The sequence below is a fragment of the Carassius carassius genome, chromosome 24 (assembly GCF_963082965.1).
Source record: "Carassius carassius chromosome 24, fCarCar2.1, whole genome shotgun sequence".
Classification (NCBI taxonomy): domain Eukaryota; kingdom Metazoa; phylum Chordata; class Actinopteri; order Cypriniformes; family Cyprinidae; genus Carassius; species Carassius carassius.
This window is the reverse complement of record NC_081778.1, coordinates 13,065,989-13,091,340: the sequence shown is the minus strand read 5'-3', so window position 1 is coordinate 13,091,340 and position 25,352 is coordinate 13,065,989. Positions and strand designations below refer to the sequence as shown.

The 25,352-nt window shown below is 43.0% G+C and overlaps 1 protein-coding gene across 2 annotated transcripts in view; it reads left to right on the top strand.

The window, feature by feature from the left end:
- LOC132102847 (rap guanine nucleotide exchange factor 5-like) overlaps positions 1 to 25,352 on the top strand; it is a 78,477-nt gene that overhangs the window by 4,878 nt on the left and 48,247 nt on the right. Inside the window, exons 2-3 of one of the 2 annotated variants that reach the window (XM_059507530.1) lie at positions 14,909 to 15,021; positions 15,622 to 15,743. In XM_059507530.1, the coding sequence (XP_059363513.1) occupies positions 14,909 to 15,021; positions 15,622 to 15,743 (235 nt within the window). Of the gene's footprint in view, positions 1 to 14,908; positions 15,022 to 15,075; positions 15,744 to 25,352 lie in introns of those variants that run through there. The other variant, XM_059507531.1, reaches the window with a different exon arrangement.

Genomic DNA, 25,352 nt, shown 5'->3' with positions numbered 1-25,352 from the left:
CACTGCTGATGTTAAACGTTACAACTCTGAGTGAACCACTTCAGGCGCTCAGCGCGTGCGGCAGGGAACGTACTCGGTTACTAACGTAACCTCGGTTCCCTGAGATGAGGGAACGAGTACTGCGTAAGCTAGCTTACGCTATGGGAAAAGGTCCCCTTTTCTCGAGAATATGAAGCCAAAAATTATCCTTAATTTTTAAATAATGTAAAACGCAGTGCTGCAGCACAGCAGACCCAAGCGAAGCGGCTCCCGCGCTTATTGGCTGTGCTGTGGCAACTGCAGCAACCTATGGTGAGGTGGCGGAGAGTAACGAACCAATGGGGGCGCTTCGCGCCCATTGGACGTCAGAGCGCGCCAAAATAGGTGTGGCTGGAACTATATAAGCCACCGCTTCACCATAGGGATCAGGTTTTAAATCGACTGAAGCGATCACCCGGTCCGAGCACATAGCACGGCAGGTTACGCAGTACTCGTTCCCTCATCTCAGGGAACCGAGGTTACGTTAGTAACCGAGTACGTTCCCTTTCGAGAGTACTCTCGTACTGCGTAAGCTAGCTTACGCTATGGGAACACAATGTAAAACGCCGTGCGTGCTCGGGAACTTCGACCTGTCACAGCCCGAGGCGAGAGCTCGGGGCTTTATAGCAGGAGAAATCCCAGTCCCAACAGCCAACCTTAGTGAGCTTTATATAGGGAACGAAAAAAGGGGGACGTGATAAGGCTTAGCACGTCTATATAGAAAGTACCCTGGCCTGCAGGGCAGGGACTTGCAGATTATAGAATCTAATAAATGTGGACGGAGAGGCCCAGCCTGCCGCCGCACAGATATCATCCAGTGGTATCCCGCAGGACCACGCCCATGACGAGGCCATACCTCGGGTGGAATGGGCTCTGATGCCGAACGGGCAGTGAAGGCCCTTAGATTTGTAAGCCAGCGAGATAGTGTCTACTATCCATCGCGATAGGCTTTGCTTCGTGGTGGCGAGACCTCGGGTGCGCCCACCAAAGCATATGAAGAGCTGGTCCGACCTCCTGAATAAGGCGGAGCGCGCAATATAGGTTTTAAGAGCCCTGACGGGGCAGATGAAGCTCGCGTTGCTTTCGTCGCTTTGCGAGGAAAGGGCTGACAGCGAGATGACCTGCGCTCTGAACGGTGTTGAGAGCACCTTGGGGACATAGCCGTGTCTTGGTCTGAGAATGACTCTGGAGTCATTAGGCCCAAACTCGAGACAGTCAGCGCTTACAGATAGCGCATGTAAATCCCCCACTCGCTTGACTGAGGCCAGAGCCAGTAGAAAAGCGGTTTTGAACGAAAGAAGCTTCATATCGACAGACTGAAGCGGTTCAAAAGGGGGGCCCTTTAAGGCCTCTAGGACCGTAGACAGGTCCCAGGAAGGGATTGAAGGGGGTCGGGAGGGTTCATCCGACGAGCTCCCTTAAGGAAACGAATGACCAGTTCGTTTTTTCCCAGTGATAGGCCGGCCACCGGAGCATGAGAAGCTGCAATGGCTGCCACATACACTTTGAGCGTAGACGGGGATCTGCCCGCATTTAAACGCTCCTGTAGGAAGGAGAGTATCTCCGTCACGTCACATAAGTGAGGGTCTAGGTTCCGTGTCCCGCACCAGGTGGAGAACACTGACCATTTCTGCGCGTATAGGCGCCTGGTTGAGGGCGCTCTGGCTTCCGTAATGGTCTTTAACACTCCCTCAGGGAGGTTCCCGGGTACCCGTTGAGGGGCCATACATGAAGGGCCCAAAGTTCGGGGTGGGGATGCCAGAGCGCGCCCTTCAGCTGCGTGAGGAGATCTTTCCGCAGCGGTATTGGCCATGGGGCTGTACTGGACAGCTGCATCAGCTCGGAGAACCAAGGTTGGGTCGTCCAGAGTGGGGCTACTAGCAGCATAGCACATCTGCTCTTCCTGACCCGATCGATGACCTGCGGTAGCATCGCGACCGGTGGGAAGGCATAAAGCGGGCGTCTGGGCCAATCGAGGGCCAGCGCGTCCCTGCTCTTTGAAAAATATATTGGGCAATGAGCGTTGTCTTCTGAGGCGAAGAGGTCGACCTCTGCCCTGCCGAAGATGCTCCACATCAACTGAACCGTCTGTGGGTGAAGAGACCACTCCCCAGGGGGAACATTCGCCCTGGAAAGCATGTCCGGGCCCCGGTTCAGGATGCCAGGTACATGCGCTGCCTTTAGCGAGCGCAGATTGTAATGTGCCCATGTCAGAAGACGCTCGGTCAGGGTGTGCAAGGTTTCTGACCTGACACCACCCTGGCGATTTATGTAGGCCACCACTGACATGCTGTCTGATCTGACCAGAACGTGGTGGCCCTTTAAAAATGGGAGGAAAGCTTTCAGGGATAGTTCGACCACTATCATCTCCAGACAGTTTATGTGTAACAGTCGCTCCGGGCTCGACCAGAGGCCGGAGGCAGACCTGCCCTCGTTCAGGGCGCCCCAACCGAGGTTGGATGCATCTGTCGAGACTACTTTCCATTTCGAGACAGCGCCCGTGCTTACGCCTAACTGATACCAGTTGTCTATTTTCCAAGGGGCCAGAGCTGTGATGCAGCCGTGGGTCACCCTGATGCGCGCGCGGCCGGATATCCAGGCGCGCGCTGGAACACGGTCTCTCAGCCAGCGCTGTAGTAGGCGCATGCGCAGCAGGCCCAGTTTGAGAACCGCAGAGGCTGATGCCATCAGACCTAGCATTTCCTGAAATCGTTTGAGCGGGTAAAGAGACCCGGCTTTGAACGACACGGCTAAATGCTGAATAGTGAGAGCGCGCTGTGACGTCAGACGCGCTGTACATGTCACAGAGTCTATGTCTATCCCCAAAAAGGAAATCCTCTGGCTGGGAGACAGAGCGCTCTTGACAGTGTTGATCGTGAGACCCAGGCATTTTAAATGGCTGAGGATCCAGGATCTGTGTGTCGTCAGTAGTTCCTCGGAATGGGCTAAAACTAGCCAGTCATCGAGGTAGTTCAATACTCGCACTCCCCGCATTCTCAGGGGTGCGAGAGCGGCATCCATGCACCGTGTAAACGTACGGGGCGCTACGGAGAGGCCGAATGGAAGAACCATGTACTGATAAGTCTGCCCCTCGAAGGCGAATCCCAAGAGTGGCCTGTGATGGGGTGCTATTTGAATGTGAAAGTAAGCGTCTTTCAGATCCACTGAGAAAAACCAATCCCTCGGGCGAATTTGCGCGAGTATTTGTTTGGTAGTTCACATTTTGAACGATCGCGTCATAAGCGCTTTGTTCAAACGTCTGAGATCTAGGATGGGTCTGAGACCGCCATCCTTTTTTGGTACGAGGAAGTAGCGGCTGTAAAAGCCTGACTCGCGCTGCGCAGGGGGGACAGTTTCTATCGCCCCTTTTGCAAGAAGGTTTATCAGTTCGGCGCGAAGGACGTGTGTCATTTCGCTTTTCACTTTCGTTTCGACCACGGCGCGAAAGCGCGGCGGTCTGCGAGCGAACTGGAGCGAGTAACCTCGTTTTATTATATTCAAAACCCAATTTGATATGCCGGGGATGGCCTGCCATGCAGCGGCTCGTGCGGCTATGGGTTGAATGTGCTTCGTGCACTGGCCGCCTGTTATGAGGGGACCAGTAGCTCGAGTATGCTGTGCTTGTGACACTGTGGTGACAGCGCTTATTTGTAGGGTTGCGCACTGAGAAGTGGGCACGCGCGCTACATTTAGAGCACCTCCGGCGCGAGCGGGAAGGTGGGCATGAAAGGAGACCCGAGTGAGTCTTTGTGACACTTGGGGGAGTGTGTATACATGTAGGGGTGCGTACTGTGTAGTGGGCACACTGCCTACATAGAAAAAGCTCTTTTTGTGCTTTATTGAGGTCGCCGTGAAAACGGCGTTTGTGTGCAGGCGTGCGTGCATTGTAACAGGCTCGTTTACTGCAGTATAGACATCTCCAACCGCATTTAGTGAGGGGATTGGAGGAAGCATGTGAGGTTTCTTGTGTGTGTGGAAGGCGAGATAGGAGAGTCGAGAAAGGCGGATTTGTCGGCGTCTTTCATCTCCGTGAGCGTGAGCCAGAGGTGTCGCTCTAAAACAGCGAGGCTTGCCATGCTTCGGCCGATCGCTTGTGCTGTGGTCTTTGTCGCACGCAGGGCTAGATCAGTAGCGCTGCGGAGATCTTTAAAGTCATAGGTATCTGGGGCAGACTCGTCCAGGTTACGGAGAAGTCTGGCCTGAAAAACCTGCAGCACAGCCATGGTGTGTAGAGCCGAAGCAGCTTGACCAGCGGAGGTGTAAGCTCGGCCAGCGAGAGCTGAGGTGGTGCGGCACGGCTTGGATGGATGCACAGGCTTCGACCGCCATCCAGCGGCTGAGGGCGGGCAGAGGTGTGCAGCAATAGCCTCCTCGAGAGGGGGGAGGCTCTCGTAACCGTGGTCTCGGGCGCCGTCGACAGAGGAGAGCGCTGACGAGACAGAAGTCTTCAAGCGTGCGGAGAATGGGGCTTTCCACGACTTCGTGAGTTCATTGTGAACTTCCGGGAAGAAGGGGGCGTTTCTTTGCGGAGGGGCCGAAGGGCGCCCCTGCAGGAGCCATTCATCCAGCCTGCTTTTAGCGGGCTCGTCTGGAGGAGACCAGTCGAGCTGAAGGTCGCTGACAGCCCTTGTAAGCACGCGAGTAAGCTCCGCGTCGATATCGGCGCGTTGTCCGGTGCAGCTGGGTGCTGTAGAGGGGGGAGGGTCCGCAATGGAGCCCGACCATTCCTCACTACTGGACGTGGCGAGAGAAAGGCTGTCGTGTCTGTCCTCTTCCGCCTCAGGCGCTCTGAAGGAGAAGGGGGCGCTGGTGAGCAGGGACTGGCGCTGCTCGTCCACGAAGAGGACAGGCGAAGGAGAGAGAGCGGGCGAGGCACGCGGGGAGTGTTCCGGCGTGAGCTCGCGTGTAGCAGTATGCTCAGGCATTCTCTGATTGCGGCGTTTCTTACGCGGCACTTGAGAGAGAAGAGGCGGAGCGGGTGGAGCATCGTGGCTGGTTTGAGCTAATCGAGCCCGCAGGGTAGATATAGCCATGTCGTCGCACTCAGGGCAGCCGCCCTTGAAGAGTGCGCTCTCAGCATGCTCGCGGCCCAGGCAGGAGACACAGATGATGTGGCGGTCCTCGCTGGGCAGAGGGCCTCGGCAGGAAGCGCAGGCCCGAGGCATTTGAAACAACGCCTCGAATTCTGGAGGAAAAAAGTGTGATGCAGCGGCAAACACACTAGCTTTGAAAAGGATATAGTCACGCCGGATGGCGCAGCAGGAAGCGAGTGCTGAAGGCGGCGTCGAGATGAAGCACGAGCCGGCGTCCTCAGATCTGCGTTGCAGTGCTATCCCGCTGAGAGGCTTTTCGACGGCGTGTAGAGGCTTCTCCGGAGAAGACAGCGAAGTGCAGGTGAGATCGCTGAAGGAGATGAAATCTGATCCCTATGGTGAAGCGGTGGCTTATATAGTTCCAGCCACGCCTATTTTGGCGCGCTCTGACGTCCAATGGGCGCGAAGCGCCCCCATTGGTTCGTTACTCTCCGCCGCCTCACCATAGGTTGCTGCAGTTGCCGCAGCACAGCCAATAAGCGCGCGAGCCCCCTTCCTCAAATATGATGATGAAAAAAACACCTACTATAGGGGTGAAAAAATAACTTTAATCAAATAAAAAAATAAGTGAATAAATTGTATTATTTTCAAATTACAATTGTAGCTCTCGACATTTACCTATGGCTATAACTTTATTATGACTCTAATTTAATTTATAGTCTCAAGCATTCATAAATCATGCAAAAGGAGATTAAGCAGTTTTACTATGATAAAACCATGGTTTATTTTTGTAAGGGTTGTGATATGCATGTTTTTTGTTGAAGAAATTATAAAGGCTGTGTCATCTATAGCAAAAAGGTGGCCAAAAATGAAAGATTAAGTGACTATTTGAATTAAATGTTTGGTCAGTAGCCTAAACAAGGATTTGATTCTCCTGTAGCCTAAGTGTGACAGCAGCAATTACATGGCATCTGGCTCCCTTTGTAGGCATTTGTAATAACGTACATAAATTGTTTATTTTGTATTTGCCTACATTTTTTCGTTTTATTATTAACCAATCATTATTGCCTCATTGTTTTTTTATATAATGCATTTTAAGTCATTTTAAAGGCTATTGATGGCTTAGCTCTTTTTTATAGCAACAACATCAAAAAAATACTACAGTATATTAATACTTTGTAAATTATTATTTGAAGTAACAAAACCATGGTTAATTTGCAGTTACCATGGCAACAAGAACGCTGATTTGCGGTGTTATTGTTAAAACCATGGGTAATTTTCGTAAAAAAAAAAAAAAAAAAATGTTCACAGGAATGTGCATGAAAGTGATAAACAGGCCTTGTTTTTACCTAAATTATTTATAATTTATTTTAATATATATTAAAAATGTATAAGGTGTGCATTGTAGCTGACACCTAAATGAACACATTACAATTGTTTTATGACTGCAAGTCTTTCTCCTCAAATGCTATTGAGCTTCAAATTTGCATTTGAGCCCATGTGAAAAAGTAGCATAATTTACATATGATTTACAGTTTATTTTAATAAATATCCAACATTCAATTCAATTGTGCTTTATAGCTGTCACCTAGATGAACAATTGCAGTTGTTTTTATGAATGTAAGTCATTCTCCTCAAATGCTACTGACGTTAGAAAAGTGTATACCAATATCGCATGTAACTTTAGAGACGGTCCCTAAATTTGAGACTCTGGAACATCTAACGTCAAGCCAACTTTTTTTTTATTATTATTGTTTTACTTTCTTTAGTTTTCTTTATGACATATATGTTCATCCATCAATTATGAACATTCAGCCGAAAACATGAGGTGCGAGCGGTAGCGAGCGCGGATGGGAGAATGGCGGAAGGTTTATTTTTTTTTTGTTTTGTTTGTTTTGAGCAACTGGGATGGTACCCCCTCTGGGAGTTGGTGCCCTACGCAGACTGCGTACTCTGCATGTAGGGAGCGACGGCACTGCTAATGCCATTATACCTGAAGAAGGTGGCATTTTTTTTACAGCCCAAAAGTTTTCAATTTACTTCCAGTAAAAGCCTAAGCACGTCTTAATGCTATTAAATGCTACATTTCAATCCTACGTAGTGTTCTTCTGTCATTACTCATGTATATGTGCATACACGTGTGTGTGTGTGTGTGCGTGTGTGTGTGTGTGTGTGTGTGTGTGTGTGTGCTCGCAAGATTACTGAAGGTCTTTCAGTGCAGTGGTCAATAAGAGCAGAGAGTGCTGGTCTGTCTGTCTGCCTAATTACTGCCGCACATTTGCGCCGCATCGACTGATGTGCTGTTTGCTGTGGTCCAGGGATAGTGAGAGAGCAAAACAATCAGCTCATTAAAATACACACACACACACGTTTGTTTTTGTGAAAAGTGGGTTCATCCCATAGGCGTAATGGTTTTTATACTGTACAAACTGTATATTCTATGGCCCTACACCAACCCTACACCTAAACCTAACCCTCACAGGAAACTTTGTGCATTTTTTCTTTCTCAAAAAAACTAATTCTGTATGATTTATAAGCGTTTTGAAAAATTGGGACATGGGTTATGTCCTCATAAGTCACCCTCTCCTTGTAATATCTCCTCATATGTAATTGCACAGAGTTGTGTCCTGATATGTCACAAAAACAAGAGCCACACACAAACACACACACACACACACACACAAACCCTAAATGACCTTTTCATTTATTACTGCCAGAACTGGGTAGATTACTTGCAAATTGTTATTCCAAATTACATGATAAAAATTGTAATTAGCAACTTAATCCATTACATTACACATTTTTGTATTATAATCAGACTACTTTTTGATTACTTTTAGATTACATTTGACCTAGTTTGTTTATTACACTGAATTAAATAGGATGATCGTGTACCATATTGTTATAAACAACAGAGAGTAAGAAAATATATTCCATTCGTTGTAATTTACAACACAAAGTTCATTAAACATTACATTACATTGAGGCTTCCTAAACTGGGGTTCGTAAAGGAACTGCAAGGGTTTCGTGAGTTTAATGAAAAGGTAATGATTAATTAAATTATAAAAAAAATATATTAAAATAACATCAATCAAAATGAAATACTTACAAAAAATATTTTATATATTTGATATGTTTGTGCATGTCATGTGACCATTAACCAACGTCAGGGAACTGTGAACGTGCAAGTGTTAATTATTAAAATATTCATTTTAAAATCCGATCGATACTTTAAATAAATATATGTTAGGTGAAAGCGGTTCAGATGACAAAAAAAAGTGAAAGTGACTGACATTCAGCCAAGTATGGTGACCCATACTCAGAATTCGTGCTCTGCATTTAACCCATCCAAAGTTCACACACAGCAGTGAACACACACACCGTGAACACACACCCAGGGCAGTGGGCAGCCATTTATGCTGCGGCGCCCGGGGAGCAGTTGGGGGTTCAGTGCCTTGCTCAAGGGCACCTAAGTCTTGGTATTGCAAGCCCGAGATTCGAACCCACAACCTTAGGGTTAGGAGTCAAACTCTCTAACCACTAGGCCATGACTTCCCCCAACAATCCATGTTTGATGGGGGAATGTTTGTAAAAACGTTTGTAAATGCCTGTATTACATGTAAATAAAAAGTAACGTAAATTTGTGCATTTTAATGAGATTTAGACGGAAGCCTTCCAAAGATTTATAATATATGGTTATAATATGGTTATGTAGTAATATATGCTTAAATAACCTGCTGAGTGATAATTCAAATAAAAATGTATGTATTCATCAGTAACACTTCTAAAATATGGAAGCATATGGGTAGCGATTTTCAATTTGGAATGAAATATGCAAAATGACAATGCAATATGTGAAATGACAATGCATTTCTGTATTTACATTTACATTTTCCAATACATTTGTGCAACGTTTGGTGCAAAATGAAAATGAAAATTAAATTACATAATTTTAATTTGCCATTTCATAAACCAGTTTTAATATGTAAAATGAATACTAATTTCAACGCTTTATAAGTTGCAAAATTAAAATGAAAATGTATTACAGAAATGATTAGATATGTATAACATGTTCAAACAAAAACTGTGACAAAATGATCATTTAAAAGCTATTTTTCTTAAATGCATTAACACTCACAGTCAAGACACTTACGATTGCACTTTCATTCAGTGTCCCGCAATGAATGTAGCAAAATTCAATGTGCACATTGAAAATGCATTCCGAGCCGATCACGTCTCCGCCCCCTCCCACCGTGTCAATCACTGCGTGAACAAGGCGGGGCTTGCAGAAGGTCAGAGACTCAAATCTCAAGAAGAGGATTCAAGTGAGAGAACATGGACAAGACAGTTGGTCCGTGTACGTTTTGATCATTTCGGTTTATGGCTTCAATATTTCATTCGCACTTGTGGGCGGAGCTGAAACGCTGCTTTCATCTGATTGGTCGAATCGCTCCACGTCCAGCTTGGTCTTTTCATTCTTTCAGGCAGAATAAGAGTCAGTGCGAGTGAAACACTGTAATGTCTGAAACTACACTCACTGTTAATTAGCATAATATTTGAATCAGATGTAGCTGGGCACATAATTCGTGCTGCGGAGACCTGCAAATTATTTCTAGGTTGTAGTATTGTATAAATATTGTCCCACTGATAAAAACAGTGCAAATAGTTATGTCTCCTTGGATAACAGTGAAGTGGAAATAAATATAGTTAAATTTATGAAATAAAATTAAATAGGATTTTTTGGTAAGGTAAGTCTGGCCAGTTATACAGCAACACGAGTCAGACGAGTCTGAAGATCTGAGCTGAATTTGGTGAAACATTAAAGTTCTAGTCTGTGTCAATTACTCTCATAATAAATAATAATAATAATGTTACCCGTATTTTTCGGTATAAGTTGCATCAGTCCAAAAATACGTCATGACGAGGAAAAAAACATATGTAAGTCCCATTTATTCAGAACCAAGAGAAAACATTACCGTCTACAGCCGCGAGAGGGCGCTCTGGGGTAGGCTACAGGAGCACTGAGCAGCATAGAGCTAATTTTACTATTTTTATTTCAGAAATGTAACTATATTAATTTTTACAATTATTTATTAATATCACACACACATACCTAGTGCCTTATGACTTAAAAGATGAGAGTGGTAAATGTTACAGACATGGAACTGTTCAGTCTATTATTGATTTTTATTTCCACTTCACTGTTATCCAAAGAGACAGACTGTATTTATCAGTGGGACAATATTCATACAATACTACAACCTAGAAATAATTTGCAGGTCTCAGCAGCACAAATTATGTGCCCAGCTACATCTGATTAAAATATTATGATAATTAACAGTGAGTGTAGTTTCAGACATTACAGTGTTTCACTCGCACTGACTCTTATTCTGCCTGAAAGAATGAAAATACCGAGCTTAAGCTGGAGCGATTCGACCAATCAGATGAAAGCAGCGTTTCAGCTCCGCCCACAAGTGCGAAAGAAATATTAAAGCCATAACCCGAAATGATCAAAACGTACACGGGCCAACTGTCTTGTCCATGTTCTCTCACATGAATCCTCTTCTTGAGATTTGAGTCTCTTGACCTTCTGCAAGCCCCGCCTTATTCACGAAGTGATTGACATGGCGCGAGGGGGCGGACACGTGATCGGCTCGGAATGCATTTTCAATGTGCACATTGAATTTTGCTACATTCATTGCGGGACACTGAATGAAAATGCAATTGTAAGTGTCTTGACTGTGAGTGTTAATGCTTTTAAGAAAAATAGCATTTAAATGATAATTTTGCCACAGTTTTTGCTTGAACATGTTATACATATCTAATCATTTCTGTAATACATTTTCATTTTAATTTTGCAACTTATAAAGCATTAAAATTAGTTTTCATTTTACATATTAAAACTGGTGTATGAAATGGCAAATGAAGAGTATGTAATTTAATTTTCATTTTGCACCAAATGTTGCACAAATGTATTGGAAAATGAAAATGTAAATACAGAAATGCATTGTCATTTTACATATTGCATTGTCATTTTGCATATTACATCCCAAATTGAATATCGCTACCCATATGCTTCCATACTAAAACATGAAATGCATTTTTGTAAATCCAGTTGTCAAATGCTGTGTAGCCACCAGACTAATGACTGATCTCTGTGTGAATATGTAATCATGTAATCAGTAAAAATTTAACTGTAGTCCGATTAAGAGTATTTTAAAATGTAATTTAATCTAATAACAAGTACTTAATGTTTATAATCTGATTACATAATCCAGATTACATGTAATCAATTAATACCCAGCTCTGATTACTGCTAAATTGAAATGCACTACTCTTAGTGTATCATTGTAATGATGTTGTATTTTGAAGAGTGATGGTGAGTTTCCGGTCCATATGTTGTTGGCAGAAGCATTATAGAAGGCGTGAGATGTTCACATACATATTTACACACACCCATGATTATGCCTGCAGTTCACATGCTGGCTAAACTACAACAAACAGACCCTTTATTGGAGTTCAGTGTCCGGAGTGGATTTTAAGTATTGATATATGATCAAAGTTAGATGCAAACACCACTTTCTTTCTATTTCATACAGTACTGTATATTAGGGTATTCCATGACTGGTTTAGTCTGCACTAGTAAAGTCAATGTTTGAGCACCTGAGTGTTTAAGAAATTGGTGTTTTGTACATATAATTATATACAGCAATGGTTACAGTATGTCTGATGTAGTGAATTGTTTTTGTACATGTTGGTTGAATTTTAAGGCTGTATTGAATGAATATTCCCTGTCCTTGTATATGAATATTGGAGATGGGATGGATTGAGTGCTTTGTTCTCTCTCTCTCTCTCTGTGTGCGCGTGTGTTTCAGCATGTTCAGAGAGCTGTGTATGATTGATAACACACACAGGACAAAATGGCAGGGCTTTTACAGGACAATAACAGGGAAATTTTGGCTCCCAGAATCCTTATTACATACACACAAAATGTATATATATATATATGCACAGTGGATACGGAAAGTATTAAGACCCTCCTTAAATTTTTCACTCTGTGATACTGCAGCCATTTGCTAAAATAATTTAAGTTCCTTTTTTTTCTCATTAATGTACACACAGCACCCCATATTGACAGAAAAACACAGAATTGTTGACATTTTTGCACATTTATTAAAAAAGAAAAACTGAAATTTCACATGGTCCTAAGTATTCAGACCCTTTCCTCAGGATTTTGTAGAAGCACCCTTTTGATCTAATACAGCCATGAGTCTTTTTTAGGAAAGATGCAACAAGTTTTTCACACCTGGATTTGGGGATCCTCTGCCATTCCTCCTTGCAGATCCTCTCCAGTTCTGTCAGGTTGGATGGTAAACGTTTGTGGACAGCCATGTTCAGGTCTCTTCAGAGATGCTCAATTGGGTTTAAGTCAGGGCTCTGTCAGGGCTCTGGCTGGGCCATTCAAGAACAGTCACGGAGTTGTTGTGAAGCCACTCCTTTGTTATTTTAGCTGTGTGCTTAGGGTCATTGTCTTGTTGGAAGGTGAACCTTCGGCCCAGTCTGAGGTCCTGAGCACTCTGGAGAAGGTTTTCGTCCAGGATATCCCTGTACTTGGCCGCATTCATCTTTCCCTCGATTGCAACCAGTCATCCTGTACCTGCAGCTAAAAAAAAAAAAAAAAACCCACAGCATGATGCTGCCACCACCATGCTTCACTGGTGGGACTGTATTGGATAGGTGATGAGCAGTGCCTGGTTTTCACCACACATACCACTTAGAATTAAGGTCAGAAAGTTCTATCTTGGTCTCATGAGACCAGAGAATCCTTCAGGTGTTTTTTTAGCAAACTCCATGGGGGCTTTCATGTGTCTTGCACTGAGGAGAGGCTTCCGTCGGGCCACTCTGCCATAAAGCCCCGACTGGTGGAGGGCTGCAGTGATGGTTGACTTTCTACAACTTTCTCCCACCTCCCGACTGCATCTCTGGAGCTCAGCCACAGTGATCTTTGGGCTCTTCTTCACCTCTCTCACCAAGGCTCTTCTCCCCCGATAGCTCAGTTTGGCTGGACGGCCAGCTCTAGGAAGGGTTCTGGTCATCCATAACGTCTTACATTTAAGGATTATGGAGGCCACTGTGCTCTTAGGAACCTTAAGTGCAGCAGAATTTTTTTTTTGTAACCTTAGCCAGAACTGTGCCTTGTCACAATTCTGTCTCTGAGCTCTTCAGGCAGTTCCTTTGACCTCATGATTCTCATTTGCTCTGACATGCACTGTGAGCTGGAAGGTCTTATGTAGACAGGTGTGTGGCTTTCCTAATCAAGTCCAATCAGTATAATCAAACACAGCTGTACTCAAATGAAGGTGTAGAACCATCTCAAGGATGATCAGAAGAAATGGACAGCACCTGAGTTAAATATATGAGTGTCACAGCAAAGGGTCTGAATACTTAGGACCATGTGATATTTCAGTTTTTCTTTTTTAATAAATCTGGAAAAATGTCAACAAGTCTGTGTTTTTCTATCAATATGGGGTGCTGTGTGTACATTAATGAGAATTTTTTTTTAGCAAAACTTACATGATTTAACAAATGGCTGCAATATAACAAAGAGTGAAAAATTTAAGGGGGTCTGAATACTTCCCGTACCCACTGCATATATATATATATATATATATATATATATATATATATATGTGTGTGTGTGTGTGTGTGTGTGTGTGTGTATAATACATTTCCAATGGCCACAAAAAAGTATTTAAAAATGCATGCATCCAAATGTTCAAGGGTCCAAATGTATGTATTCATTTATTTATTGCAAACCCCACTAATGGCAAGGGAACATTTACCAGCCATCCATCTTATATTCCCGTCATTACGACAATGGGACTATTGATTTCTTTATTATTTTATTTATTTATTTTTGCATATTATTGACAAATTAATGCCTGCAATCATGACACTCGCATCATCATATATGAGATGAGCCAGTATTTAGCTCTGTTGATTCATAGTTTTGAGTTATATTTCACGTGTTATTATTTCATAATGCATAAATAGTTTTACTTGAACAATATATCAAGTTGTAATTATTTATGAAATTACAACCCAATGCAAAGAAATTACGTCTGTGGCATCTGCAAACAAATGTTGCTGTTTTCTCAGGAATAACATTTCTTAACATTTCTTTTTGTTTCAGACATTTTCAATTAAGTTTTAAAATTAATTTGGTCTAAAACTGTCTTCATTTGCTCGCCCTCATGTCACTCCAAATCTGTATTGACTAACTTTCTTCTGCTGAACACAAATTAAGATATTTTGAAGGAAATTTGAATACCATTTTTGTCCATAAAATAGAAGTAAATGGGAACCAAGTTTGTTTAGTTACCAACATTCCTCAAAATTTTTGTTTTTTTTTCACAGAAGAAAAAGTCATACAGATTTGAAATGACATTAGGGTGAGTAAATACTGACACAATTTTCATTTTTGTGTGGACCATCCCTGTACAAACATGTTTTCATTATATGCTATACATACACATACATACTGTTTACATGTATATTCATCCAACAAACCAGCTCATAACACATAACATTTCAGCATAATCTGACTGCAATTCAGGATTACGCAATATCAAATAACTAAATTAGTTGAATTAATCCACCTTTCCAACAAGCAAAGCCGCCTTGCGCTTTCGTGCATTGTGTAGGATCTCAATTAAACGAACCCATTGAACAGCACCATTTGATGTAGGCTGTTTAATTTAAAACTGTTTTGTGATGGAAATCAGGGGAGGGAGACAGACAGGGATGGGAAGACAGATAATCTCCTTGGTGATAATGTAACCCCTCCCCCTCCGCAGCCCTCCAGTGACGCAGCAGTCCGTGTGTGTGAGAGAGAGTGGAGCCACGAGGTGCTGCTGCCTCAGAGGACGACGTCACCGAGAGCTCCCCCCTCCTCCTTTTGGACCGGGAGGTAAGCAGTCACACACCCGCTCTCACATGCGAGCGGCGCTTGAGAGCACTCTCGTCTCTGATTTCTCACTCTTGTCAGTCTGTCTTGCATGTAATCTGTCCAGCCCGGCCTCTTTGTCACTTTATCTCTAATCTCCCTGAAGTCATTCTTTCTCGCACTCAATCACACACACACACACACTCGTCTGAGGATGTGCTGCATTGCTGTGCGCTCTTTCCTATGGATCTGCTTGCCTTGTGAGGGATCTTAAACCAGAAGATCCAGAGTGCAGAGAGAAAGAAATCAGGCTGTCATACTGAGAATCCTCGATTCCTCCAGGTCAATGTGGTAAGTCGGGGCCGATGCCGACATGGGCAGCAAGCGTGCAGTGGCCCCGGATCCGGACCCGCATCTGGACAGCAGTTTAATGCCGGCCGCTTTGGTGGAACAGGAGGAAGACGAGGATGAAGACGAGACGTCTGATACCAGCAGTGTTGACCGAGCTACCATGCCCACGTTCGACGTGCCGTATTTCCGATACATTGATGAGGAGGGCACGGAGGAAGAGGAAGGCTGGTGCAGCAGTCGCTCCCTGTCCTCCATCGAAGAGGAAGACTCCAGTGACTCCTCTGTCTCCCACAGGTACGCTGCCATGCCCGGCACCCCTGAAAAGGTTCTAGAGCATCTGCTGGGCCACCTGAGGCTGGATGAGGAGCAGAAGAGCCCCCAGAGCAGAGAGACAGGTGAGCCGTAACCTTTCACCTCAGTGGTGACGACCATATAAGGTCAGGTTTTATCTACAGGCTTTGAAAGCAAAATCTGACTGGTGTTTTTGGACTCTACAGGCAAAGAATCTGTCTGCATTTATCAAATAATTCATGACTTGGTATAAGTGTTAGATCGATACACACTATAAGTGTTTTTAGTTCACTGTAGAAATCTGAAACGGGGCTGTTATTGTTAACAGAATCTAAAACTATTCAAATTTTGTTAGCTGAAATAAAATCTATGAAAAATAAATAAAATTGCAAGCTGAAGTACTAAAATGGCTAAAACTGAAAAAAAAAAGGTATTTCAGAAATGTTATCGCTAAATCCGAAAAAGAACTAATAAAATAAAAACCTTGACTAAAATGAAAATGATAACTGAAGATATATATATATATATATATATATATATATATATATATATATATATATATATAAATCTAATTCAAAACATTAATAAAAACTATAATAGTATACAATAATACTAAATCAACTTATATCATAGAAAATAATAATTTAATCATCATCTTGAAAATGATCATCCCTTCTAGTTCACCCAAAAATGAAAATCCACACCTCTTCATGTTGGTCCAAACCTTGAATGACCTTCTTTCTTCTGTGGAAAACAAAAGAAGATATTTTAGAAAAATGTAAAAAAAAAAAAAAGTGTTTTTGCCTTTGACTTTCTCATTATATTGACGAAGCAGTTTGAATTCAAAACCAGCTGCAAGTCTGAAAAACCTTCTGGAAACCTTCAAAAAAAAAAAAAGAAAAAAAGAAATTGTAAAATTTTTCTCCCTCAATCAGCTGCACACTTTAAATGTTGTTGTGTGTGCTGGTTTTGTGCTAAAAGGTTAATGATGTGATAGTTTTTTAGCTGACGGCCCCACTATATTCTAACCTGCTGGTACTGAGTTCTTATCTCCTGCTGTCTCGCCATCATGGATGGTATGCTGAACTCCATGTTTAGTTGGCTACAGTTAAACAAGCTAGGCAGACTGTGGGGTAGTTCCACCTATTGGGATGCAAAATATATATGTTATCATTTAAATGCCTTAAATTTTTGAATGGTTATAGCATAATCATATCATATGATATCATATCATAACCGGAGTCATATGAGGTAAAACAATTGTAATATTTAATGTATCCTTTTTGCAGACGTACAAAGAGAGGTAGTCATTCTGCCTGCTAGGCTCACATAATTTTTGGTCTTCCACCAGGAATGGTTGTTGTAAAAGTATTGATTTGGATTCTCCATAGGGAACAGCACATCTATGTAGCCCTAAAGCCATTAGGTCTGGGTCAAATATGGAGTGAAACTGTGAGATTTGTTCACAGTTTTGTTTTGAAGCTGAACAAAGAAAAAAAAGAGTGAATGCACTCTGTTTTGGACTCTGAATGGCTGAAGTAGTGTGTGCCAGATATCAAGCTTATGTCTCTCAGACTAGATTAGAGGAATGAGTAAGTGTTCTTCCCCTCAGAAAAAGCCTGACTCTGCGGAGACTGCTCCCCCTCCCTCTGCACGGCGAGCCGGTCCAGCTGAGTGAGTTCTAACCTCATTAAAGACATTGATAGCTAATCGCTATAATTCAGCTCACTTCTCTGTCGTGCGCACAAAGTATGTCTGTTTAGTTCCTGCACTGCTGCTGCAGTTCTTCTGTTTGTTTTCAGTGCAATTTCAGAACTCTCGTCTGCTGAACACAGGAAAAGATATTGTTTGTACAGTACAGGAAGACCATTTATACTCATAAATTAACAAAACGAGTACTTGTATTGTGGAGTGTGTGAATTGTTTCAAAGAGATAGTACATCCGAAAAGGAAAGTTAATTCAGTTAATTTCATTTTTGTTATGAAAATTCTCATTTATTCACACACATACTGCATGACTGATTTTCTACTGTGGAGCACAACATGAAACATTCTGAAATGTTTCAAGATTCTGAAGCCATATACAGTAGATTTGTATGAAAGAAGACTTAAAGGGTTGCTCAACCCCAAAATTAATATTTTGTCATTAATCATTTACCCCATGCCATTCCAAACCCATAAAACCTTTGTTCATCTTTGGAGCAAAATTTAAGATATTTTGGATGAAAACCGGGAGGCTTGTAACTGTCCTATTGACTGTCAAGTAAATTACACTGTCAAGGTCCAGAAAAGTATGAAAGATATTGTCAGAATAGTCCATCTGCCATCAGTGGTTCAACCGCAGCATTATGAAGTGACAAGAATACTTTTTGTACACAAAGAAAACAAAAATAACGACTTTATTCAACAATTTGTCTCATCTGTGTCTCTCTGCATCAATGCAAACTGCGTACGCTCTTCTGTGTCAGCCGCGACACAAGGATACGGTTTCTAAGTGAATTTATGGTTTGATTTGAATGAAAACAACATATGTCTTTCATACTTTTCTGGACCTTGACAGTGTAATTTATTTGGCAGTCTATGGGACAGTCACAAGCCTCCCGGTTTTCATCCAAAATATCTTAAATTGTGTTCCGAAGATGAACAATGTGGGTTTGGAGCGACATGGGGGTAAGTGATTAATGACAAAATATTCATTTTGGGGTGGAGTATCCCTTTAAATTTGTTATTGATAAAAAAATAAAATAAAAAAGTCCCCATTCACTTTCATTGCATGTAAATGAGCAGCTGCTAAACTTCTTCTTTTGTGTTCTACACAAGAAATACATACATCTTCAGAAAGACATAAATTATGAATTATCCAATTATCAAAAACTATTCCTCTAAAAGCTTTGTGCTATTGAAGCACAGCATACCTCTTATTGTCACCTTTCTATACAAAACTATACCAAAAAATACTATACTATACAAAAAAAAAAAAAAAAAAATTTGGGTGTTGTCAGAATTAAAAATGACATACTATAAAAGGCCGCCACTATGAACTGTCAGATGAAGTGGATTCACTCCTAACTGCCGGGTAAACTCTATTCTGCTGGGAGGGGTTTGTACACATTATAAAGCTATTATTGTTTAAAATGGTATGATGGAAAATAAATAATAATAATATATATTTTTTTCTTTTCGTTTCATTGGCTCAGAATGCCTGGTGATTCATGCATAGTTTTTCTAAGGCTTTTAGTGTGTCTGTGTATGTCTATATTTCATTGTATTGGAACAGAACTGTGTTTTCTTGTGGACGGAGAGACAAAGAAAGAATCAGACAGACAGAAGGAGAGACGGAGATTCCCAGAGGACAGGTCTCAGGGGACATTAAGCTTGCTGGTGTATTATATGGGATTGTCATGCTTGCACAATGCACTCCCCTCGCATGTGTAGGGAGTTTGATATATGGCTCAGTATTGATTTCATACAGCTTCTGAAGTATCCATCAGCTGATCCCGTGTCAATTCTGTGTTTACATCCTGCAGGACAGGCAGCTTCTGTATACACAAAGGGACTTAAATGTTTGTTGTTTAACGTATGAAGCCGAAGGGAAGCATGCAGTTAAAGTATTGATTCGTTTATGGAGAGCAAAGGTTGTTTTATTGTTTTTCCAAATGAAAGCCATCCAGCCAAATCTATCTCCCAACAGTGCTGGAGCTTTCGGCGTCTCTCAGTGCTAATAAATACAGAAACAAGAAGATGTGCAACGACATAAAGAGATTGGTAGTGGTTTGGTACTTTTATGGTTTCCTTAGGTTCAATGCTTTTGTTTGTTAAAGAAGATTTTATGGTCAACAGTGATTCACTCTAAATAACTCAAGCCAAGAGGCTATCATTTTATTGCATTTTTAGATTCTAGCATGTGCTCGATGAATGTAATGTTTCATTTGTTTCCAATATGGTCCATTTTCTCCAGTAATTTTCAGTTCTCAGTGCTCTACATGTCGTCATTGATTTGATCAGTAATGTGAAATTCCAAATTAGACTACTGTTTAAAACTTTAAGGTCAGTAAGATTTTATTATTATTATTATTATTATTATTTTAATAAAATAAATTAATAATTTTATTCAGCAAAGTCACATTTTTCTGGGCACATTTGAATTTGAAAAATACTATGAAATTGAAAAATACATTACTGTTCAAAACTTTAGGGTCAGTAAAATATTATAAAAAAAAAATATATATATATTTTTAAACAATAATAATAATAATAATAATAATAATAATAATAAAAATAATAATAATAATAATAAAAACATTCAGCAAACACAGTAAATTTGTTTAGTTTATTAAAATTTTTTAGATTTCTATTTCAAATAAATGCTGATCTTTTGAAATTTGTATTCATACAAGAATACAAGAAAAAAATGCATCACATTTTCCCAAAAAAATAATGAAGCAGCACAACTGTTTTCTACGAGGAATGTATTTGCAGCACCGAATCAGCATATAAGAATGATTTCTGTGACACTGAACAGTGGAGAAGTGGCTACTGAATATTCAGCTTTACCATCACAGGAATAAATGAAAATAAATATATTTTAATACATGCTAAAATAGAAAATAAGTATTTTTAATTGTAATAATATTTCAAAATAATCCTGTTTTTACTGCATTTTTTTATAAAAAATGCTTGAAGAGAATAAAAGACTTCTTTCAAAGACATTAAAACATTTTGCTAACCCCAAACTAACTTTTCTTTCATATTATAATTTTAATAATATAATATAATATAATATAATATAATATAATATAATATAATATAATATAATATAATATAATATAATATAATATAATATAATATAATATTGTCACAATCATTAGGTGGAGTGCCCATGAACTTCAATAGAGGGCACTCCACTCAGGACCATTCCACCCATCGACCACCAGATGTCACTTGGACACTAGCACCTCTCATACTGTTGCACCACACCCGAACTACATTCCCCATGAGTCACTGCATCACAATCACCTTGCCACACCTGCACCTCATTCATTAGCCAATCTCCTTGCCACACCTGCACCTCATTTACACACAAATTGCGAAGTCTTGTTTAGCCTGTCTGACATTTCCTAGCATTTTTCCTAGTGTTTGTTCTTCCCGTGTATTATCTTGGATTGTATAACCAACTCCGATTCTCTGCTGCCTGCCCTGATCTCTGCTTGTTACCGTTAATGATTCTTGATATCCCTAACATACCTGACGCCGTTCCTGATTTATGCCTGTATGATCATTCTCTTAATAAAATTCTGCAAATGGATCCGAACGCCTCTGACACCCTGTTACAGAAGACTTCGCTATACCAGGATCCAGCAGCCCGGTATCCCCTTGTCACTGAGGTATCGGTTCCGGTTTCAATGTCAGCCTATCACCAATCCAGCCTAACCACAGATCCAGTCGACCAGCTGTTAAATCTAAGGCAAGGAGATCGATCTATTGAGGACTATGTTCAACAGTTCTGTGAGTTGGTATAGATGAAGTGTTGTTTAAGGATTTATTCCGTTTTGGACTCAATGAACCAGTAAAATCATGGTTACCTAGAGGGGAGTCTAATGGCAGCTTAAGGGACATAATGGACTTTGCACTCTTGTTATGTGGTTCTCTTTTCACTGTGGGAGAGGCAGAGGACTTTAAAGCCCCAAAATCACTGCACAAGAGGGCCGCCAGCCCAGCGCCGCTGCACAAGAGGGCCGCCAGCCCAGCGCAGCTCCACAAGATTGCATCCTCAGTTAAATTTCCATAGTCAAGTCAGGTCCCCGTCGACTTTCCAGAGTCAAGTCAAGTCACCACTAACACCCAAGAGTCAAGTGAAACAGCAGTTAAACTTCATGAGTCTAGTCAGGTCACCGTTGATCAGGTCCCTGTTGATTTTCCCGGAGTCTAGTCAGGTCACCATTGACCATCCAGAGTCAGGTCAATTCTCCGCTGACCGTCCAGAACAAAGTCAAGTCACCACTAACACCCAAGAGTCAAGTGAAACAATAATTAAACTTCATGAGTCTAGTCAGGTCACCGTTGATCAGCTCCTTGTTGATATCCCGAAGTCTAGTCAGGTCACCGCTGACCGTCCAGAGTCAGGTCAAGTCTCCGCTGACCATCCAGAGTCAGGTCAAGTCACCATTAACACCCAAGAGTCAAGTGAAACAACAGTTAAACTTCATGAGTCTAGTCAGGTCACCGTTGATCAGGTCCCTGTTGATATCCTGGAGTCTAGTGAGGTCACCGCTGACCGTCCAGAGTCAGGTCAAGTCTCCGCTGACCGTCCAGAGTCAGGTCAAGTCACCATTAACACCCATGAGTCAAGTAAAACCACAGTTGATCTTCACGAGCAAAGTCAAGTCACAGTTGATCTTCATGAGCAAAGTCAAGTCACAGTTGATCTTCAGGAACCAAGTCAAGTCACAGTTGATCTTCAGGAACCAAGTCAAGTCACAGTTGATCTTCAGGAACCAAGTCAAGTCACAGTCGATCTTTAGGAACCAAGTCAAGTCACAGTAGATCTTCAGGAACCAAGTCAAGTCACAGTCGATCTTCAGGAACCAAGTCAAGTCACAGTCGATCTTCAGGAACCAAGTCAAGTCACAGTCGATCCTCATGAGCACAGTCAAGTCACAGTTGATCATCATGAGCACAGTCAAGTCACAGTTGATCTTCATGAACTAAGTCAAGTCACAGTTGATCTTCATGAACCCAGTCAAATCACCACAGATCTACCAGAGCCTCATCACGTCTCAGCCACACTTCCAGTGCCCTGTCAGATCTCAGCCGAACTTCCAGAGCTCTCGTCCTATCCTGTTACGACCATGGAGGCTGTCTATGAGCTCTCATTCGTTCTGGTCATTGCTACGGAGGCCAGCCACCAACTCTCTGTCTGTCCTGTCGCAGCCATGGAGGTCCTCCATGAACTCACCGCCTGCCCTGTCACAACCACAGAGGCCAGCTACCATCTCATCACAGCCAGGGAGGCCGCTATTAACCTGTTTATGTTCTCTGTTACAGTCCCACCTGACCAGATTTGCTCTCCTGTGCCAACAACTCCACTGTGGTGGTCCTCTGCTCCGCCCTAGTGGGCTTCTGTCTCATCATCTTCTCTGCCCTGGTGGGCTTCTGTCTCGTCTGCTCGGCTGTGGTGGTCCTCTGCTCCGCCCTGGTGTGCTTCAGTCTCATCTGCTCAGCTATAGTGGTCGTCTGCTCCGCACTGGTGGGCTTCTGTCCCATCTTCTCAGCTGTGGTGGTCCTCTGCTCCGCCCTGGTGGGCTCCAGCTCCATCTGCTCCACTCTGGTGGGCTTCCACGCCACCTGCTCTGCCTTGGTGGAGCCCTGTTCCCGAGTTAAGCCCTGTTCCTGAGTTAAGCCAATGGCGGGCCCCTGTTCTCGAGTTAAGCCCACGGTGGGTGCCTGTTCCTGAGTTAAGCCCATGGCGGGCCCCTGTTACCGAGTTAAGCCCACGGCGGGTGCTTGTTCCCGAGTTAAGCCCATGGCGGGCCCCTGTTCACGAGTTAAGCCCTGTTCCCGAGTTAAGCCGATGGCGGGTCCCTGTTCCCGAGTTAAGCCGTGTTCCCAAGTTAAGCCCATGGCGGGCCACTGTTTCCGAGTTAAGCCCATGGCAGGCCCCTGTTTCCTATGTCAGGTCCAGGAAAGGCTCATGATCTCCATGTTAGTCCCAGGAAGGGCTCCAGTTCCGCCTGCTCTGCCCCGGTCCCTGACCACTGCACTTCCTCATGGACCTGACCCTCCATCCCTGCCCCTGTTCTGCCTCCGCTCCACCGCCCTCCTAGATTGTTTTGAGTGTCTGGAAGCTGCTCCTTTGGGGGGGGGGCTATGTCACGATCATTAGGTGGAGTGCCCATGAACTTCAGTAGAGGGCACTCCACTCAGGACCATTCCACCCATCAACCACCAGATGTCACTTGGACACTAGCAACTCCATACTGTTGCACAACACCCAAACTGCATTCCCCATGAGTCACTGCATCACAATCACCTTGCAACACCTGCATCTCATTCATTAGCCAATCTCCTTGCCACACCTGCACCTTATTTACACACACATATAAGCAGCACAATCACTCCACCACATTGCGAAGTCTTGTTTAGATTGTCTGACATTTCCTAGCATTTTTCCTAGTGTTTGTTCTTCCCGTGTATTATCTTGGATTGTATAACCGACTCCGATTCTCTGCTGCCTGCCCTGATCTCTGCTTGTTACCGTTAATGATTCTTGATATCCCTAACATACCTGACGCCATTCCTGATTTCTGCCTGTATGATCATTCTCTTAATAAAATTCTGCAAATGGATCCGAACGCCTCTGACTCCCTGTTACAGAAGACTTCGCTATACCAGGATCCAGCAGCCCGGTATCCCCTTGTCACTGAGGTATCTGTTCCGGTTTCAATGTCAGCCTATCACCAATCCAGCCTAACCACAGATCCAGTCGACCAGCTGTTAAATCTAAGGCAAGGAGATCGATCTATTGAGGACTATGTTCAACAGTTCTGTGAGTTGGTTTAGATGAAGTGTTGTTTAAGGATTTATTCCGTTTTGGACTCAATGAACCAGTAAAATCATGGTTACCTAGAGGGGAGTCTAATGGCAGCTTAAGGGACATAATGGACTTTGCACTCTTGTTATGTGGTTCTCTTTTCACTGTGGGAGAGGCAGAGGACTTTAAAGCCCCAAAATCACTGCACAAGAGGGCCGCCAGCCCAGTGCCGCTGCACAAGAGGGCCGCCAGCCCAGCGCCGCTGCACAAGAGGGCCGCCAGCCCAGCGCAGCTGCACAAGATTGCATCCTCAGTTGAATTTCCAGAGTCAAGTCAGGTCCCCGTCGACTTTCCAGAGTCAAGTCACCACTAACACCCAAGAGTCAAGTGAAACAGCAGTTAAACTTCATGAGTCTAGTCAGGTCACCGTTGATCAGGTCCCTGTTGATTTTCCCGGAGTCTAGTCAGGTCACCATTGACCATCCAGAGTCAGGTCAATTCTCCGCTGACCGTCCAGAACAAAGTCAAGTCACCACTAACACCCAAGAGTCAAGTGAAACAATAATTAAACTTCATGAGTCTAGTCAGGTCACCGTTGATCAGGTCCTTGTTGATATCCCGAAGTCTAGTCAGGTCACCGCTGACCGTCCAGAGTCAGGTCAAGTCTCCGCTGACCATCCAGAGTCAGGTCAAGTCACCATTAACACCCAAGAGTCAAGTGAAACAACAGTTAAACTTCATGAGTCTAGTCAGGTCACCGTTGATCAGGTCCCTGTTGATATCCTGGAGTCTAGTGAGGTCACCGCTGACCGTCCAGAGTCAGGTCAAGTCTCCGCTGACCGTCCAGAGTCAGGTCAAGTCACCATTAACACCCAAGAGTCAAGTAAAACCACAGTTGATCTTCACGAGCAAAGTCAAGTCACAGTTGATCTTCATGAGCAAAGTCAAGTCACAGTTGATCTTCAGGAACCAAGTCAAGTCACAGTTGATCTTCAGGAACCAAGTCAAGTCACAGTTGATCTTCAGGAACCAAGTCAAGTCACAGTCGATCTTTAGGAACGAAGTCAAGTCACAGTCGATCTTCAGGAACCAAGTCAAGTCACAGTCGATCTTCAGGAACCAAGTCAAGTCACAGTCGATCCTCATGAGCACAGTCAAGTCACAGTTGATCATCATGAGCACA